The 21,107-nt window shown below is 44.0% G+C and overlaps 1 protein-coding gene across 2 annotated transcripts in view; it reads right to left on the bottom strand.

The window, feature by feature from the left end:
- ATXN7L1 (ataxin 7 like 1) overlaps positions 1-21,107 on the bottom strand; it is a 234,773-nt gene that overhangs the window by 134,989 nt on the left and 78,677 nt on the right. For both annotated transcript variants that reach the window (XM_069765083.1, XM_069765084.1), the window contains exon 3: positions 20,938-21,042. In XM_069765083.1, the coding sequence (XP_069621184.1) occupies positions 20,938-21,042 (105 nt within the window). The remainder of the gene's footprint in view (positions 1-20,937; positions 21,043-21,107) is intronic.

The following is a 21,107-nucleotide window of genomic DNA, read 5'->3' as shown; positions in this document are numbered from 1 at the left end:
TTAGTAGTGTGTATGTGCAAAATTTGGGTGCTCTAGCTATTAAAGGGTTAAATCGCAGGAAAAATTGGCGTGGGCTCCCGCGCAATTTTCTCCGCCAGAATGGTAAAGCCAGTGACTGAGGGCAGATATTAATAGCCTGGAGAGGGTCCATGGTTATTGCCCCCCCCCCCCCCCCCGGCTAAAAACATCTGCCCCCAGCCACCCCAGAAAAGGCACATCTGGAAGATGCGCCTATTCTGGCACTTGGCCACTCTCTTCCCATTCCCGTGTAGCTGTGGGATATGGGTTAATGATGGGTTAATGTCACCTTGCTATTGTAAGGTGACATTAAGCCAGATTAATAATGGAGAGGCGTCAATTATGCGCCCTCTACTGGATGTCCTCATATGAACTCGAGCCTGGGAACTTTTCAGAATATTTTCCCACGCTTGAGTTCATATGAGGACATCCAGCAGAGGGCGCATCACCGCAACTGAAGGTAAATACAGGTCATTAACCTACATTCCATTCATTCGCTGGGGTTTTACAGGCAGGAGCACAGCTGCATTAGCAGAGCTTCTGCTTGTAAAATTAGTTAACCCCTTCAGATGGATTTACATCGTTGGACGTGACAGAACGACGGAAGGTATGGGATATTGTTGTTTTTTTTATTTTACCTTTTTTACATAAAAAGGTGGATTACCAGTATAATAAAATATTACAAAAACCTGTGTATTTATTTCATTAAAAGACTTTGTAATAATGTGTGTTTTTTAACTATTTCATACTATTGGATTAATAATGGATAGGTGTCATAATTGACTCCTCTCCATTATTAATCTGGCTTAATGTCACCTTACAATAGCAAGGTGACATTAACCCTTCATTACCCCATATCCCACCACTTCACTGGAATGGGAAGAGAGTGGCCAAGTGCCAGAATAGGCGCATCTTCCAGATGTGCCTTTTCTGGGGTGGCTGGGGGCAGATGTTTTTAACCAAGGGGGGGGCAATAGCCATGGACCCTCTCCAGACTATTAATATCTGCACCTCAGTCACTGGCTTTACCATTCTGGCGGAGAAAATTGCGTGGGAGCACCGCTGTGCTCTGCTTTACGGCCGGCGCTGACACAGTCAGTGCGGGAAGCTGACGGCGGGGGACGTGACAGACATCGGAATGTGAGTATGTAGTGTTTTTTTTTTTTAAACTTTTACAATGGTAACCAGGGTAAATATCGGGTTACTAAGCGTGGCCCTGCACTTAGTAACCCGATGTTTACCCTGGTTACCCAGGTGCTGCAGGGGGACTTCGGCATCGTTGAAGACAGTTTCAACGATGCCGAAGTCATTCCCCTGATCGTTGGTCGCTGGAGAGAGCTGTCTGTGTAACAGCTCCCCAGCGACCGCACAACGACTTACCAACGATCACGACGGCCAGGTCGTATCGCTGGTCGTGATTGTTGGTAAGTCGTTTAGTGTAACGGTACCTTAGCCTAATGTGTACTTTAGGATGAATGTCAGTGCTATACAGTATGAGGAAGGAGATAAGCAGCCCAGACACCTCTAAGATCAGATAGATAACCCAGGTTATAAAACCCTGTTTAATTACCTTTCTAACTTGCATAAAATGTGAGGGAGAGGCCCTGAGTTTCTGCAGAGATAAATAGTGTGCACAAGGGTAAATATCGCAGGTAAGGTCCTTGCTGCTAACCAAATTGTGAGCTCGGATAACAAAACATGATTCACTTTCCACATGAAAACATTTTATTAATAGGATGAATGAGTGAAAAATTTGTAAGTTCCCCTTGTATTATTTTACAACGTGACCTAAATATCCAGATGATTTGCATCTCCTTATCTTGCATTTCTGCTGATGCTTAAAAAGTACAGCCTCAGGGCAACCGTGGCACTTGCTGGTATTGCACCCCTAAGAAGCTCATAATCTACTATTAACTATTACAAGAAGCTTGTTTGAAGAAAACGAAAAAATGTGAAAACAGGTAGTAAAGGCCTAAGAACAAGGGGCTATACTGTCAATACTTGTGCTAGTGTTTTACTTTTTTTACTGGTGGGTCAAAAAGAAATATGAATCTGAATATTTATCTTGCCCCACCTGTAATTAAAGGGAACCTGTCACCCCGTTTTTTGAGATTGAGATATAAATACTGTTAAATAGGGCCTGCGCTGTGTGTTACAATAGTGTATGTAGTGTACCCCGATTCCCCACCTATGCTGAGAAATACATTACCAAAGTCGCCGTTTTCGCCTGTCAATCAGGCTGGTCAGGTCGGGTGGGCGTGGTGACATCGCTCTTTTCTTCCCCAGCTTTCCGTTGGTGGCGTAGTGGTGTGCGCATGTCCAGAGTTCCGAATCCCCTGCGCGCACGAGAAGCAAAAGCGCGCGTTCTGCGCTATTGCCCCTGTCATCGGTGGGGGCGGCCATCTTCCTGGGGCCGCGCGTGCGCAGATCGAGTGCTCTGCTGCACGGGGCTTCAGGAAAATGGCCGCGGGATGCCGCGCGTGCGCATTAGAGATCGCGGCGGCCATTTTCCCAAAGCCGAGATGCAAACTCGGCTTTGGGAAAATGGCCGCCGCGATCTCTAATGCGCACGCGCGGCATCCCGCGGCCATTTTCCTGAAGCCCCGTGCAGCAGAGCACTCGATCTGCGCACGCGCGGCCCCAGGAAGATGGCCGCCCCCACCGATGACAGGGGCAATAGCGCAGAACGCGCGCTTTTGCTTCTCGTGCGCGCAGGGGATTCGGAACTCTGGACATGCGCACACCACTACGCCACCAACGGAAAGCTGGGGAAGAAAAGAGCGATGTCACCACGCCCACCCGACCTGACCAGCCTGATTGACAGGCGAAAACGGCGACTTTGGTAATGTATTTCTCAGCATAGGTGGGGAATCGGGGTACACTACATACACTATTGTAACACACAGCGCAGGCCCTATTTAACAGTATTTATATCTCAATCTCAAAAAACGGGGGTGACAGGTTCCCTTTAAACTATTATAAAAAAGCAAAAAAAAGCGATGTAAAAATCACATCCTCTCATTTTGCCTTTCTCCCCAGTAAATTCTTCTATTTTCTCTGCTCTATGTAGAAACAGGTAGTATCTTGTCCCTGCAGAAATCATCCCCTCTTCAACTTCTGACCCAGCTGCTCTGTTCCTTCCCCTCTATCAGTGACATTTGCAGTGACTCATACAGGGACATTTGACCTCCTGCTTGTACATAGAGATTAGAAGGATTCAGCAAGTCAGTTTTTAATCCTGTGATGTCATAGATCTACTGGAAAAGAGAAGAATCAGCTGGGTAGAAAGACAAAATGAGCAATTGTAAGTGCACAGTGCTATATAATATGATGACTGCTATATACGAAGAGGATAAACATTTTGATGGGAGAAGTGCTTATTTAAATCTAAGATGCATATTCTTTCTAAGAATGCAATGAAAAATGGAGCAAAACAATATTTTGAAGCTCCAGGTCTCCAAAGCCAAATCTGCTACAAGACCCTTAGGTACCATGTGCCGTTCATTAATAACAGTCGTGGTTTCTTATGTGGCACATTCTTAGGCACCAGAACGTTGTAGTGACATCCACTTCTCGCACATGTGTCTTTGCCCCTGGGAACTACGGTTAATAAAATATGCACAATTTAATATAAAATGTTAAAGATGCTTGGATAACAATAAAAAGGCACATATTAGCAGAAGAAAGTATTGCATCTCATCCACAAGTCTGGCTAATGGTGATCAAAATCCAAAATGGTAAAATGCACAAGTAATATTCTGCTCAGATGAAGAGAATTTAAAAGAATATAGAGATAAGTCGCAAAATGCATTTTTTTGTGAAAATGTCTAAATTTTTTTAAATGCAGAGCCCCTCAAAATTTACCGAAAATGAAGCCAGAAGAACTAACTGTGGGAATCACAAAATCCTGTTCTCCCAACAAATTGGGGTCTAAGTTATTCTGTATTCTGTACATATGCATAAAGGGAATATCCTTCAAATAGACACTTAAGTCTTTCCCTGCCAAAGACATATCTCGTACGTTCTTCCAGTGTGACAAGGTATACGGGCTGGCACTAATGCTGTGTAATATGACAGATATTGTACATTTATTTAGTAAGGTAATATACCGTATATAATATTAGTGTGTGGTACTAAAACATAAGCGCCCTTGCCTCCTCAATTTGAGTATGGCACCCAAAAACGCTCACATTTGTGAACCTCCACCTGTACAAAAAAAAATTCCGAAATGTCACACTGCAGAGGTATTACCCCTACAAAAGTTACTGCTGTGGGAGAAGAGGGTCTCACAGCTCATGTAGTAATTACTAATCTGTAAAACAGATATCTCACAAGCGTTGGGCAGGTTTCATCTTTTAGATTACGTTGCCCATTGAATTTTCGGAGGAACTTTTGGTTGAGCAATAGAAGTAATTAAATTGGGAAGATCTAAAATGAAAGGGAGAAATCCTACGTATCTCATACTGATTTTCACAGATCTCCAACCTGGGGCAAGCATGATTTTGTATGGGAAAGCTTAAGATTGCCATAAGTTAGCTTAAACTTCCTGCAAGCGTCTGCTAACGCCAATGTCGTTCTTTGAAGTGTCATACAATTACATCCTGGATCTCTCATTTATCTTAATCAATGAGATTGAAGAAGGCTATGTTTCGGACATCTGTCCTACATCAGGCGACAATCACTTCTAGTGTATAGTGTCAAATTGTTAGTTTAAGAAAGTGCTATAATTAGCAAGAGCTGAAAGGAATACATGAGTGTGCAGGATACAGGCGGAGGCAGAGACAGAGCGGGAGCACACAGAAGCTCCCACATCATTCTTGGCTGACTGATCACACAGATAATATCCCACTGCAAAACAAGGAGGAGGATTATTTTTGTGGTTAAATCAACAGCACCACTTAGCAACCGCCTGAACCTTTCCAGCTTACAAACAGGGTTTGCCAATCTGTGTATAGTACAAACAATAAAACTGTAATGCATTTCCCCATCCAGATTACGCTAATGTTTGTTTAAAAGCATGTGCCATGTCCTTGTACCCTGGAGAAGAAAAAAACGTGGATTTCCACGCTGCTGATGAATGATGATGGTCCGGGATGCACAAACGTATTCATTTTAGTTTTATTGTTGACATTTCAACGTTTACACACGCCTTCCTCAGGACATAACCACATGTAGCCACATTAACAGCAGTGATGAACGAGCGTGCTTCGATCAGGTGATATCCCAGCATGCTCGTGTGGCAATAGAGATCTTTGGCGTGCTCGAATACTACGTTCCGGTCCCCGCGGCTGCAGGTCTCACAGCCACAACACATGCAAGGATTGCCAAACAAACAGGAAATCCCTGCAGGTGCTGCGACTGTCGAACAGCAGCGAGACATGCAGCCGCGGGGACTCGGACATAGTATTTGAGCACTCTGAAGATACTCTATTAGCACTCGAGCATGCCCAGATAACACCTTATCTGAGCATGTTCGCTCATCACTAATTAACAGTCAAACAGTTTTAAAGGAGAGGCACACAATATGTCAGCGTTCACTTATTGCCGTTATAAAGAAAAAAAAAAGTTTTGTTTTATGTAAGAACATACAATTATATAGCCATATACAGAGATACACAACCTTACCAGGTTAGCAATAACCTGTTAAAAAATCTTTCATTTTTATACTGGATAAGACCCTACTGCACTTTATTTGCCCTTGTACCCAACAGTCTCCTGAACCAAAAACCTTGGGAAATCTAAGTAACACTGAACATATCCACATATGCATAATATAGACATATGAAAACTATCCACATCTCAAAACTCTGGAATACAATGATAGATGAAGTAGGGCAGTGCCAAACAACTGGCACATATTTTACACACTCCAAGATCCTATCCCAATATGTGGTAGATGTAATAATAAAAATATTAGCAAATGCCTCCCATTAGCGAATCAAAAGAACTATACTGCATTTCTATGTCACTATCCTATGCACAGGGCATTGCAATAGCTTAGATATCCATGGTTATGACCACTAACAGCTAATTATCACTATATGAGTGGTTGTAACCATGGATACCTAAGCTACTACAATGCCCTGCACATGGGGTAAGCAACATAGCAAATCAGAATAACTATACTACATTTTTCATAGAAGTAGGTTTTTCCTGCAGAAAAAAAACACAGCAAAAACGCAATGTGTGAACATAGCCTTAAAGACAAGGCTATCAAAATATCATTAACTTCTGACAACTAGGGTAATTTCTAGATGTGATGCCAAACAGGTCACTTTATAACTAGAAAAAAAAGAGAAAGAAAACTGGATAGTTGAGGATGCCCCTTGACATGTAGTGTCCAAAAGCATAGTAAGTTCCTGAAATTGCCGAGGAGGCAATACAACATATACAATACGCTGAAAAGCAGTCCGAGATAAAATTTGCTTATTTTCTTGGCTTAACCAACTTTTGCTGCACCGCCATAATAATGGAATGAACTTTACATAAGAAAATGGGAAAAAAACACATTTATCTAATTATTAAATCCACTCACACAAATGCACATAAAAATTATTCCTTTAATTCTGCTGATTTCTTAGCATACACTGTACCTGAATTCTGCAACGCCTGTCAAAACCCAATTATAAGGAGACCCCTACTGGGCAAAGTCATAAACTCAAACAAAGACTACGTTTCTGAGCCAGTAGGACACGTTACGAAAACAAACACAACAGAGTTCATTTGAACCCCGTTAGGGTCAGTATACAGCTCCTCGGGTGTCTGTCTGAATCCCACCATAGTGCTGGTTTTAGGGAGATACAGGCTGAACCCCTAAATGCACCGCAGAAAACTCTTGCCCATGCTGCTATTTTTCTTTGCGTATTTTAAACATTGGGATAATTATATGCTACTTTACATTTTTTATTTTTTAGAGAAGATTTATCGAAGGGTGGGTTCACATACAGGGGCATCTCACTAAATTAGAATATCATCAAAAAGTTATTTCAGTTCTTCAATACAAAAGGGTTTTCATTGGCTGTAAGCCATAATCATCAACATTAACAGAAATAAACACTTGAAATACATCACTCTGTAATGACTAAATAATATGAATTTCACTTTTTGTATTGAAGAACTGAAATAAATTGACTTTATGATGATATTCTAATTTAGTGAGAAGCACCTGTATGTGTATAATTTTCTGTTTAACATCTTGTGTGTTGCCACCCTAGTTGGTATACATTTTAGGGCAATGGTGTCAAGAGTCATTGCATTTGGGGTTTGCCTGATGTAAAAATTCTGTTCCGCCTGGAACGGACACCATGGGCACATCGCCAAAAAAGTCGCAAGGATTTACAGTGCCGCATCTGCCATGAGGCGAAAATGAGCATCCTGCCTGAGTTGGAACTCTCCAGTTTCTCAGAAGGGCGGATAGCCATAACTGACAATCTGCACACCTACTGCATGGCCCCAAGGACGTTCTCAATTGCATTGCACAACAGATCAGCCTTTTTTGCATATTTCAAGAATGTGTTACTTGACAGGCCACTGGTTTGGGGATGAAAGCAACACCAGGTAGCTCATCCCAAGAAGCAACCAGGTCATTGGTACAACCTGGGCAACCGCATGGGGTCCCAAAAGGACAAGGGGACCTACTCCCACCTTCCAAGTAGTAAAATTACTTCTGTCACGGACACATTATTAGACTGAAAAGGACCCATATACTTTTCTTGCACAAGGGCCCTCTTCTGTGTCCGCCATGGCTCCAATCCCTAAATCGGCAGATAGCCATACCTACTTCTAGCCCAACGCTTCAAATAGTGAGTGAGTAAATGCTACAGTCAAGCTAGAAGTCTTTGATTAATCAGTCTCCCTCTTACTAAACTTTCCCGTCTCCAATCCATCCTGAATGCAACAGCCAGGATCACATTCCCCGCCAACCGCTACACGGATACCTCTACCCTGTGCTAGTCGTTGCACTGGTTATCCATATGACATAGAGTTCAATATAAACTCATCACTCATCTACAAAGCACTCCATCCTTCAGCACCACCCTACATTTCCTCTCTCGTCTCAGTCTACCACCCTACCCATGCCCTCCGTTCTGCTTGTGACCCAAGATTGACATCCTGAACAATCCAAACCTCCCTCTCCAAGACTTCTCATGTGCTGCGCCAATTCTTTGGAATGCACTACCCAGGACACTTCGATTAATCCCCAAAACTCACAGTTTTAAGTTGCCTCAAAAACACCATTCTTTAGACTGGCCTAAACATACTTATCTAACTATCCCTGTTTTGCCCATACAAAATTTTCTTCAAAACCAGGACCCTCGTAGCATCTGTTCACACACCCTACACGTACTTAGCCCCCTATGTCCATACACATATTGGCTGGTGACTGGCTCATGCAGCATTACTTGAACACCCTATTTATTATATTGATGGCTGGACTATACTATACAAGCAATTGTTACCATCCACCTATTGTGTCTGCCCTCAGATTGTAAGCTTGCGAGCAGGGCCCCCATTCCTCTTGGTATCTGCGGAGTTATGAGATTATTGTTATACTGTAATTTCTTTTATTGTCTGTTCAAGTCTTCTCTAAAAAGTAAAGTGCTGCGTAATAGGTTGGTGCTACCTAAATAAACTAATAACAAAAATTATTATTATTATAGTTCAACCCTCAAAGAGCAGGAGGATGGAAGGAGAGAGTGGGACCAAAAGACATTAATTAGGCAAGCCACTCATGGAGAGATGGCAAGCATGGGATTGGAGAAAGCAGGGCAGGTGGACAGAGAGGATGAGGTGGATGAAAAGAAAAAAATCAAGGAGGGCAGGAGACCAGGTGCTCCAGAAGAGGAGTTAGAGAAGGTGATTAATGCGGTGGTTGGAAGCAGGTTTACACCATGTTATTTAGTGCTGGTGTATGATTATATATACACGATCTATTCACTACTGACATACATTTACTGCTAGGGGTGGGTGAGGTTGGCATTTAAATTTCAGCATCAGGCAGCAAGAAAGCAAGAATCAACCCTGGGAATGGAGCTGCTCTGCTAAACAGACAAATTTCAACGATACATGCTCCTGCCCAAGCACCTCTGGTGCCATTTTGTTGGAACAAAAAATTGCTGCAGCAAAATAGCATCTGCGCATGCGCAATGGCATTTATTGGCAATAGATGCTACTGTGGAAGCACCGCCATTCTGAAAAAAATATTGGTGCAGCAAAATTGCCGATAGATGCCACTGCTCAAGTGTCGCCACCATTTTGTTGCAGCCAAAGTTTTTTCCCCCTAACAAAATTAAGCTGATGAACTGCACAAGCGTGGTATTTAAAATAGGAGGCAAGTTACTGAAGGTTCAGATGACCTGTCATTTAAGCCCATAAGGATGAATATGAGAACAGAGCACCATAAAAAAATTTTGAAAAAAGACACCATCCTACAGGCCGCCTCGAAGCACGAGAATCTCATTAAATGAAAACTTTAAATACAGATTAAACAACAACCACAAGACGGATTTCATCACCCAAGGTATCATGTAAATCAGTATAACAGCGCCGACCTGACACTGTCTGTATTTACTTTACAAAATCCTCATGACAAGTTCGCTGTAAACCTTTCAAATCAGTCTTTTTAGCAAATACCTTATGATGACATATTTACACTGAATACTGAGCTGTGACATGCGGTGAAAGACCGCTAACATCCCAGTCAATCAGGGGGAGTGAGTGAGACTGGGTCGCGCCTCGGCAATGCAAAGTCAACTTCCATTTTCCGGAAGTTGACGAGATATCACCGGATGTCGGTGCTGGCTTCAGTTAGGGGTCACGTTATCGGGACTGAGCAGTAATAATGCTGCTCAGAGGCAAATATTTCAACATAAGATACCGTATGTGCAAAAAAAAAAGTTATTTGAATGGTTTAAATTGATGTGCACAATATACATTGTAGTGGACTACTTCTTTAAGTGAATCCACTATTCTAGGATTGATAAGAAACTATTTTGAGTTGGCACCTTGTCACCAAAAAGTACTGGTCAGATGGCATGAGCATGTAAATAAAAAGTTTGATTTGGGAGTGCTTCCCCAGTCTTGATAATAAGCAGACTGCTCTTACAGTAAGAATAGCTATGCAATTGCCTGCAGAAACAGAAGCTGCATGCTAATTTATGCTCTGAAAGACAACATAACTAGTCCTGAAGAAGGATTCACTGCTACACCTCACTACCTCCAGATAGCTACAGTGAGCAAATCAAGAATATTGCCGTCACAAAGTTTGTGAGACGCTCGAGCCACATTTTCCATCCACATGTCCTTTTCCACTCCTCCGGTTCCAGACAGTAGAGAGAAAAGGCAACCTATTAAGTTAACACCAGAGTCCTGCATCATATGTATTTCCATTGTTCCCATTGTTAATAATGTGATCTGTTTAAAGAGGACCTTTTACCAGTTTGAGCATGTTAAACTGTCCAAAACATGGAATAGTGGAGTAAAATTAGTTTATAGTTTAATTTCTCCACTCTGTTGCATAGATATTAGCAGGTAAACTTAAGGGTATAATGATGTCATAGTTGAAATGGGTGTTACCAGAGACTTGTCTCTGTGGGAGTGTACTTCTTTCCCTAAATGAGGTTGACCAATCATAAGCAGGCCCCATTATGCAGGGGAGAAAAGAACACCCCTCCTCTCCTCACTGATCTCTGCAGCTACTGTGTAGAGTCAAAGTACAGCTGAGAGATGTATCATTGCAAACCCTTCCAAATCTCATCTCACAGTGCTCTGCTTTCATCCACATCCGTCACTAACTGCCGTGAGATGAGATCTGGAAGGGTTTATAATGATGCAGAACTCAGCTCTGCTATATCTTTGCACAGCAGATGCAGAGATCAGTGAGCATAGGCGGATGTGTTCTTTTCTCCCCTGCATGATGCTGCCTGCTTATGATTGGTCAAACTCCCGCAGGGGAACAATTACACGCCCCCAGAGACAACTCACTGGTAAAACCTAGTTGAAGTTGAACTATAACCGTAAATTTTAAAGGCTAATATCTATGCAATGGAGAGGAGAAATTAAAAAAACAACAGCTATGTTTTACTCAGCTCTGCAGGCACTTTTCCATAATGTGGTTGGTTTAATATGCTTAAACCGGTGAAAGATCTTGGACTATGTATGTAGAGATCTCTTCCATGTGGTGAGTACATGTAAAGAAAAAACATCAAGGGATTTGGCGCTCTGTTTCACAAAAACTGAACATCCAAACTTATAAATACAGACAAGAGGCTTTCTTCTTTTTACAGTAAATCAGTGGCAGTATTATACTAACACTGTTTATAAAAGGGTGTTTTATGGACACTTAGGGTTTATGGGGAAATTCTGTTGGCAAGTCCACAAATAAGCCAGTTAGAGCACATTTCTGGCTTCAATAGAGCCAATATACATTTTCATTTATGCAAGCACTGAGACTGGAATACTCTGCCACATAAGTTTGAATGAGTTGGTGAATGTTCACAGCTTTAATTTCATGAGAAGGCAGCCATCTGTATTGAGAGGTCTCTGTCTGCTATGAAGACCCTACCAGGAATATTTTGGTCTTTGAAGAACTCCGATGAAAATGCACTAAGAGCATATTATTTTACTTTCTTTCCCCTTGTCACGTTTTCATATAAACAGTTAAATGGCAGCTGGATTTTTCTCTTCCATGCAGAATGTTTTCCGGAAATGCAGTTACAACAAGCAAAATAAAAAGTTCTGACATGTATTCTGCATTTGTACAAAAAAAATCAACAAAAAAAAGAAATGAATGTACTGTCACCATTATGAAGGAGTAAGAAGAAATGGAACACATACTGAGCAGTGTTAGTAATGTACAGCCTTGAGTAAAATCGCACAGAGACCAATGCACTTTTTCCAATCACTATTACTTAAGTTAACCCCTTAGTGACAGAGCCAATTTGGTACTTAATGACCAGGCCAATTTTTGCAATTCTGACCACTGTCACTTTATGAGGTTATAACTCTGGAACGCTTCAACGGATCCCGCTGATTCTGAGATTGTTTTTTCGTGACATATTGTACTTCATGTTAGTGGTAACATTTCTTCGATATTACTTGCGATTATTTATGAAAAAAACGGAAATATGGCGAAAATTTTTACAATTTTGCAATTTTCAAACTTTGTATTTTTATGCCCTTAAATCAGAGAGATATGTCACAAAAATTGATAATAAATAACATTTCCCACATGTCTACTTTACATCAGCACAATTTTGGAAACAAAATTTTTTTTTGTTAGGGAGTTATAAGGGTTAAGAGTTGACCAGCAATTTCTCATTTTTACAACACCATTTTTTTTTAGGGACCACATCACACTTGAAGTCATTTTGAGGGGTCTATATGATAGAAAATAATGAAGTGTGACACCATTCTAAAAACTACACCCCTCAAGGTTCTCAAAACCACATTCAAGAATTTTATTAACCCTTTACGTGCTTCACAGGAACTGAAACAATGTGGAAGGAAAAAATGAACATTTAACTTTTTTTTGCAAACATCTTAATTCAGAACCATTTTTTTTATTTTCACAAGTGTAAAAACAGAAATGTAACCATACATTTTGTTATGCAATTTCTCCTGAATATGCCAATACCCCATATGTGGGGGTAAACCACTTTTTGGGCGCACCGCAGAACTTAGAAGTGAAGGAGCGCCGTTTGACTTTTTCAATGCAGAATTGGCTGGAATTGAGATCGGACGCCATGTCACGTTTAGAGAGCCCCTGATGTGCCTAAACAGTGGAAACTCCCCACAAGTGACACAATTTTGGAAACTAGACCCCTTAAGGAACTTATCTAGATGTGTGGTGAGCACTTTGAACCCCCAAGTGCTTCACAGAAGTTTATAACGTAGAGCCGTGAAAATAAAAAATCGCTTTTGTTTATACAAAAATGATCTTTTTGCCCACAAATTTTTATTTTCACAAGGGTAACAGGAGAAATTAGACCACAAAAGTTGTTGTGCAATTTCTCCTGAGTACGCTGATACCCAATATGTGGGGGTAAACCACTGTTAGGGCGCACCGCAGAGCTTGGAAGAGAAGGAGTGCCGTTTTACTTTTTCAATGTAGAATTGGCTGGAATTGAGATCGGACGCCATGTCGCGTTTGGAGAGCCCCTGATGTGCCTAAACAGTAGAAATCCCCCACAAGTGACCCCATTTTCGAAACTAGACCCCCCATGGAACTTATCTAGATGTGTGGTGAGAACCTTGAATGCCCAAGTGCTTCACAGAAGTTTATAATGCAGAGCCGTGAAAATAAAAAATATTTTTTTTTCCACAAAAAAGATATTGTAGCCCCCAAATTTTTATTTTCACAAGGGTAACAAGAGAAATTGGACCCCAAAAGTTGTTGTCCAATTTGTCCTGAGTATGCTGGTACCCCATATGTGGGGGTAAACCACTGTTTGGGCGCACGGCAGAGCTCGGAAGGAAGGAGCGCCGTTTTGGAATGCAGACTTTGATAGAATGGTCTGCGGGTATTATGTTGCGTTTGCAGAGCCCCTGATGTACCTAACCAGTAGAAACCCTCCAAAAGTGACCCCATTTTGGAAACTAGACCCCCCAAGGAACTTATCTAGATGTGTGGTGAGAACTTTGAATGCCCAAGTGCTTCACAGAAGTTTAGAATGCAGAGTCGTGAAAATAAAAAATATTTTTTTTTCCACAAAAAAGATATTGTAGCCCCCAAGTTTTTATTTTCTCAAGGGTAACAGGAGAAATTGGACTGCAATAGTTGTTGTCCAATTTATCCCGAGTACGCTGATGCGCCATATGTGGGGGCAAACCACTGTTTGGGCGCACGGCAGAGCTCGGAAGGGAAGGAGCGCCTTTTTGGAATGCAGACTTTGATAGAATGGTCTGTGGGCATTATGTTGCGATTGCAGAGCCCCTGATATACCTAAACTGTAGTAACCCCCCACAAGTGACCCCATTTTGGAAACTAGACCCCCCAAGGAACTTATCTAGATGTGTGGTGAGAACTTTGAATGCCCAAGTGCTTCACAGAAGTTTAGAATGCAGAGTCGTGAAAATAAAAAATATTTTTTTTCACAAAAAAGATATTGTAGCCCCCAAGTTTTTATTTTCACAAGGGTAACAAGAGAAATTGGACCCCAGAAGTTGTTGTCCAATTTATCCCGAGTACGCTGATGCCCCATATGTGGGGGTAACCCACTGTTTGGGCGCACGGCAGAGCTCAGAAGGGAGGGAGCACCATTTGACTTTTTGAGCGCAAAATTGGCTGTCGTGTTTGGAGACCCCCTGATGTACCTAAACAGTGGAAACCCCCCAATTCTAGCTCCAACCCTAACCCCAACACACCCCTAACCCTAATCCCAACCTGATCCATAATCCTAATCACTAACCCTAACCATAATCACAACCCTTACCCCAAAACAACCCTAATGTCAACCCTAACCATAACCCTAATCAAAACCCTAAATCCAACACACCCCTAATCCTAATCTCAACCCTAACCTCAAACCTAACCCTAATCCCAATACACCCCTAATCACAACCCTAACCTTAACCCTAACCCTTATCCCAAGCGTAACCCTAATGCCAACCCTAACCCTAATACCAACCCTAATCCAAACCCTAACCCTAATCCCAGCTCTAACCCTAACTTTAGCCCCAACCCTAGCCCTAACTTTAGCCCCAACCCTAACCCTAGCCCTAAGGCTACTTTCACACTTGCGTCGTTTGGCATTCCGTCGCAATCTGTCGTTTTGGACAAGAAACGGATCCTGCAAATGTGCCCGCAGGATGCGTTTTTTGCCCATAGACTTGTATTGCCGACGGATCGTGACGGATGGCCACACGTCGCGTCCGTCGTGCACTAGATCAGTTGTGTTTTGGCGGAGCGTCGGCACAAAAAAACGTTCAATGAAACGTTTTTTTGTACGTTGCATCCACCATTTCTGACCGTGCATGTGTGGCCGTAACTCCGCCCCCTGCTCCCCAGGACATAGATTGGGCAGCGGATGCGTTGAAAAACTACAGCTGCTGCCCACGTTGTGCACAAATTTCACAACGTGCGTCGGTATGTCGGGCCGACGCATTGCGACGGCCCCGTACCGACGTAAGTGTGAAAGAAGCCTAACCCTAAATTTAGCCCCAACCCTAGCCCTAACCCTACCCCTAACCTAACCCTACCCCTAACCCTACCCCTAGCCCTAACCCTACCCCTAATTTTAGCCCCAACTGCTGTTCTCCTGCCGGCCGGCAGATGGAGACAGATGGCGGGCGCACTGGGCATGCGCCCGCCATTTTCTTCTGCCGGCGGCCAGGAGGAGCAGCAAGAGGATCCAGGGACACAGGTGAGTATTGTAGGGTCCCCGAATCCCCCTATTTCTCTGTCCTCTGATGTGCGATCACATCAGAGGACAGAGAATTACACTTTACTTTTTTTTTTTTTGCGGTCGCCGGTAAACAGTTAATTACCAGCGATCGCAAAACAGGGGTCGGTAAAACCGACCCCGATCATGCTCTTTGGGGTCTCGGCTACCCCCGGCAGCCGAGACCCCAAAGATTATCCCGGTGGCGGCCGGCGGGCGCACTGCGCCCGCCATTTTGAAGATGGCGGCGCCCACCGGGAGACACGAGGAGCATCGGGGGAGCTAGGTGAGTATTGGGGGGCCACCTGGGACCCCTTTGCTCTGTCCTCCGATGTGCGATCACATCGGAGGACAGAGAAATTAAAAAGAGATCGCGTTTTTTTTTGTTTTTTTTTTGCGATCGCCGGTAAACGGTTAATTACCGGCGATCGCAAATGCGGGGTGGGTTAAAAAAAACCCGAATCATGTTCTCTGGGGTCTCGGCTACCCCCGGCAGCCGAGACCCCGGAGAAAATCGGCCTCTGGGGGGCGCTATTTACTTTTTCCACAGCGCCGTTAATTAACAGCGCTGTGGTTTAAGTACCCTTAGCGGCCGCCGTTAAAAGGCGTATCGGCGGTCGCTAAGGGGTTAAAGGGAATCTGTCAGCAGGGTTTTGCAATGTCATCTGAGAATAGTATAATGTAGGCACAGACAGCCTGATTCCAGGGATGTATCACTTGCTCAGCAGCTTGCTGTAGTATCAATACAATACGTGTTTTATCAGCAGGTGATTATCATTACAGGACTAGGCCTCACATGCAAGCCAGTCCATCTAACCTGTGTATCACCACCCCCATCACTGATTGGCAGCTTGCTGACAATGTTCACAGAAAGCGGCCAATCAGTGGTGTGGGCGGGGTCATACACAGCTCAGCAATCTGACCACTGCTACATCTGCAGCAGAGAAATTAGGAATTCCATCAACACAACACCAAGTAATACCGAAAATGATACAACCCTGGAATCAGGCTCTCTACCCCTACATCATACTGCTCCCAGGTTGCATAGCAAACACCTGATGACAGACTCCCTTTAAAGGGTTATTCTTAAAATTTAAAGTTATCACCTATCCACAGGTTAGAGAAGGGTTTCTCAAACTTTTTCTACTGGAGCCTCAGACAGACACCTGGTAGACACCTCATACGACTATTAAAGATATCGCTCAATTTTCCTTTTGTCTCCTGTATGCTGTATAATTCATAATTACATCTAGATGAACATTAATACATAATATTGCTAAACCAGAGATTACTTCAGCATGAGAATGACTGTGTTTCAGTTCTATTCTTTGAAAATTACCTCTACAGCTACACCTCACCAGCAAGAAGGGGGATGCCTCTGGTGAGGCCCATCTCAAGAGTTTTAAAAGCACTGGAATAGGATAACCACAAATCAGCAAGTTGAGCACAAGACTCTGAAAAGTCCCACTGCAATAGAGCGGCAGAGACCCATACACCACTCGTTATCTATAGGACTGCTGAAGACAGCAAAGCTCATTATCAGCACATGCTTACTGTCAGTAGAGCATCCCTTAAGGGTATGTGCACACGTTGCGGATTTGGCTGCGGATCCGCAGCGGATTTGGCCCGGAGTTTTCCCATGTGTTGTACAATACCATATAAACCTATGGAAAACCAAATCAGCAGTGCACATGCTGCGGAAACTTCCGCGCAGAAACGCAGCGGTTTATTTTCTGCAACATGTCAATTCTTTGTGTGGATTCCGCAGCGTTTTACACCTATCCCATAATAGGAATCTGCAGATGTAAAAACGCAGGTGAAATCCGCACAAAAACTGCACTAAATCCGGGGTGAATCCGCAGATAAAACGCAGGTCGTTTTACATGCAGATGCTGCAGAATCCGCGAGGAAAAATCCGCAACGTGTGCACATACCCTAAAGGGAATCTGTCAGCAGGTGAGCTGCCTCATCTGAGAGGAGCCTGAGGTAGGCAAAGAGAAGCTGAATCCAACAATGTATCACTTAGATTACTTGGTGCAGCTTTTCTGACACAAGAAGAGGTTTTAGATGTAAAATGAAGCGGAGCTGAGAAAGCTAGCCCCACTAACATAGCTAACCCCACCCACACCAGGCTCTCCATGTACAAAAAAAAGTATAACGACTTAATTCATATAAAAGGTATAATTTTTCTTAAAAAGTAAACTGACAAAAAAAGGCATTCTGGGGCTTGGCTGACGCACACAGGCTACTCTGCACTTGATGGGTGAGCCTTAATACATTGATCTATGTTGCCACTACTTGTCCCAGAGCAGGGCCTGCCCTAGGTGTAGTGCTGTCTTTTTTGCAATGTGTTTATATCCATCCTTACTATAGCATGTGAACTATATGAATGAGTATTATTATTTCAGTGCACATTTGAACACCATTCACCTGACATGTGATCACTCAGCGCTCCTCGTTAGGACCAGTTATTGCTATCCACTGTGATTGATATTAGACTAGTGTTGCATACAAATATACATATACTAGCTATTGAACCCGTTCTTCGCCCGGGTGGCTAGCATCTATATTGGTATATGGTCTCCATCCTGCGTCCCCATCCTGTCATGAGCTGCTCCATCCTGCGTCCCCATCCTGACATGTGCTGCACCCATCCTGCACCCCCATTCTGACATGTGCTGCTCCCATCCTGCACTCCCATTCTGACATGTGCTGCTCCATCCTGCGTCCCCATCATGTCATGTGCTGCACCCATCCTGCGCCCCCATTCTGCCATGTGTTGCACCCATCCTGCGCCCCCATTCTGTCATGTGCTGCTTCCATCCTGCGCCCCCATTGTGACATGTGCTGCTCCCATCCTGCGCCCCCATTCTGACATGTTCTGCACCCATCCTGCGCCTCCATTCTGACATGTTCTGCACCCATCTTGCGCCCCCATTCTGTCATGTGTTGCACCCATCCTGCGTCCCCATTCTGTCATGTGCTGCTCCCATCCTGCGCCCCCATTGTGACATGTGCTGCACCCATCCTGCGCCTCCATTCTGACATGTTCTGCACCCATCCTGCGCCTCCATTCTGTCATTTGCTGCTTCCATCCTGTCATGTGCTGCTCCCATCCTGTGCCCCAGTTCTGTCATGTGCTGCTCCCATCCTGTGCCCCCATTCTTTCATGTGCTGCTCCCATCCTGCGCCCCTGTTCTGTCATGTGCTGCTCCCATCCTGCGCCCGTTCTGTCATGTGCTGCTGCCATCCTGCGCCCCCGTTCTGTCATGTGATGCTCCCATCCTGCGCCCCCGTTCTGTCATGTGCTGCTGCCATCCTGCGCCCCCGTTCTGTCATGTGCTGCTCCCATCCTGCGCCCGTTTTGTCATGTGCTGCTGCCATCCTGCGCCCCCGTTCTGTCATGTGCTGCTCCCATCCTGCGCCCCTGTTCTGTCATGTGCTGCTCCCATCCTGCGCCCCATGCTGTCATGTGCTGCTGCCATCCTGCGCCCCCGTTCTGTCATGTGCTGCTACCATCCTACGCCCGTTCTGTCATGTGCTGCTGCCATCCTGCGCCTGTTCTGTCATGTGCTGCTCCCATCCTGCGCCCCCGTTCTGTCATGTGCTGCTACCATCCTGCGCCCGTTCTGTCATGTGCTGCTGCCATCCTGTGCCCCCGTTCTGTCATGTGCTGCTCCCATCCTACGCCACCATTGTATTATATGTCCCGTATGCTGCCATAAATATAAAAAAAAATAAAAAAAATACCATACTCACCTATCGTCGCTGGGCGCCGAGTGCTGGGGGGCCTGAGCAGGCGGGGACACCGGCGCTGTGGGGGTCAGGTGCCGGAGTCACCGCTAGCTCAGGCCCCCAGCACTTGCTATACTCACCTGTCTGTCCCGTTCCGGCGCTGCGCTCCGCCATCTTCCTGCTCCTCTGGCTGTGACTGTTCAGTCAGAGGGCAGCGCCGGCGCGCATTAAGCGCGTAATCGCGCCCTCTGAACTGGGAACGTCACAGCAGAGGACCCGGGAGACGGAGCCGCACGCAGCGCTGGAACGGGGGACAGGTGAATATACTCACCCTCCTGGCGGTCCCTGACTCTCCGGTGGAGATCGCGGTATGCGTTCAGTGCTTACGCATACCGCGATCTCCTGGGAGCGTCACTCTGTGAGGCCCAGACTGCGCCGGCGCTTGCGCAGTCTATAAAGGCTTCGGACAGAGTGACGCTCCCAGCGTTATATTATATGCACTTTCTTTACTACCACTGAGCGCTAATCACCTCTTTGTATTGTCACATATCTTGTGCCTTCACCATTTCCCTGATACAGGTTACTATTTCTCTATGCTACTATGGTATTTACTTTTTATCATGTTTAATAAAATGTATACCTTTTATATGAATTAAGTCTTTACACTTTTTTGATAATAAGCCTTTTGGGGCATACAGGCTCCATTTTGTTCTCTGGTATTGTCTCCATTGTTTTGGGAGCTCTCTTTATGGACTATTGTCTCCATTTGTGTCTATAGCTCAAGGAAATTTTGCATCCACAGATAGTGAGCTGCTTAGTTGCTGGACTAGTCTAGCAAGGTTAGTCTCTTCGTGATCAATCCATCACAGTTAGTAAACTACAGCACACACTGTGACAAGTGACACATCCCTGAATTCTGTGTTCCAGCCTCTATCTCCTGCTGTCTTCAGATTACATATCAGAAACCTGCTAACAGATTCATTTTAATACTGCCATCAAATGATAATTTCATCATTTGCTCTGGACAGCCACAGTCAGGAATAAACATTTGTCCATCCAATCATTGGCGGGTATAAAATGGCTCTTATGTGATCTGAACATAACGATAAATGTGCATATTTTAGACATATTCCAACATCAGATTACTGCGGGTGGAATGTAAAAAAGAATTCCAAACATCATAAGCTGCATTTTCCTAGAAATCCCAAAGAATTTGTTGTTGAAGCTCTTCATATTGGCTACAAAAAAGGTGAATATAAAGAATGACAGCAGAGACATTAGAAAACCAAGCCTGATTCCAAAGAGACAATGAAATCCACAAAGTCCTAAATGTGAAGTGTATCAGACACTAAGAGATCATGGCGATAAAGGAGAAGTACCGCAACCAGATAAACTTCATGACATCATGGCTTGCCAATTGGATTTGATTATTGAAGGGATTTTCCACATTAAATGCAATCAGCAGCGGTTGACACATCACCACTGCGGGCAATCACTGAGCTCAGCGACTGTGCCATCTACAGAGCTCAGTGATTGGCTGCTAAAACACGGAAAGGAGCAGCAGCAAAGAGCTGGTCCTGGACCTGGGGAGGGCGAGTATCTGATATTAAAAAGCTTTTTGGGACCACATTTTCTTAGAGTGGAAAAGCCCTTTAAATACATTATTATCTCCAGGAAGACATAAGGCTAATTAACAGATTTCTACTTTCTAATTTACTTTTATTCTCAACCTTATGGTCCCTGTCAGTTGTATGTGAGAAATAAAAATGGAGGAAAAATAACAGTGCCGCAAGGATTTACTTACCACAATGTGTCTGGAATACTTGTGGCTTTACTACTTGACTGCAGACATTACAGACCACTAGATAGAAGTCGTCATGAGATGGATAGTGCCCAAATAAGTGCATGTCTAGAGAGAAAAATAAGAATGAGTACAGTGAGCCATGTTAGCAAGTGTACAAGTCAGAACCACTG

The sequence above is a fragment of the Ranitomeya imitator genome, chromosome 4 (assembly GCF_032444005.1).
Source record: "Ranitomeya imitator isolate aRanImi1 chromosome 4, aRanImi1.pri, whole genome shotgun sequence".
Taxonomy (NCBI): Eukaryota; Metazoa; Chordata; class Amphibia; order Anura; family Dendrobatidae; genus Ranitomeya; species Ranitomeya imitator.
Note: the sequence above shows the minus strand (reverse complement) of the source record. Positions and strands in the feature narration are given on the sequence as shown.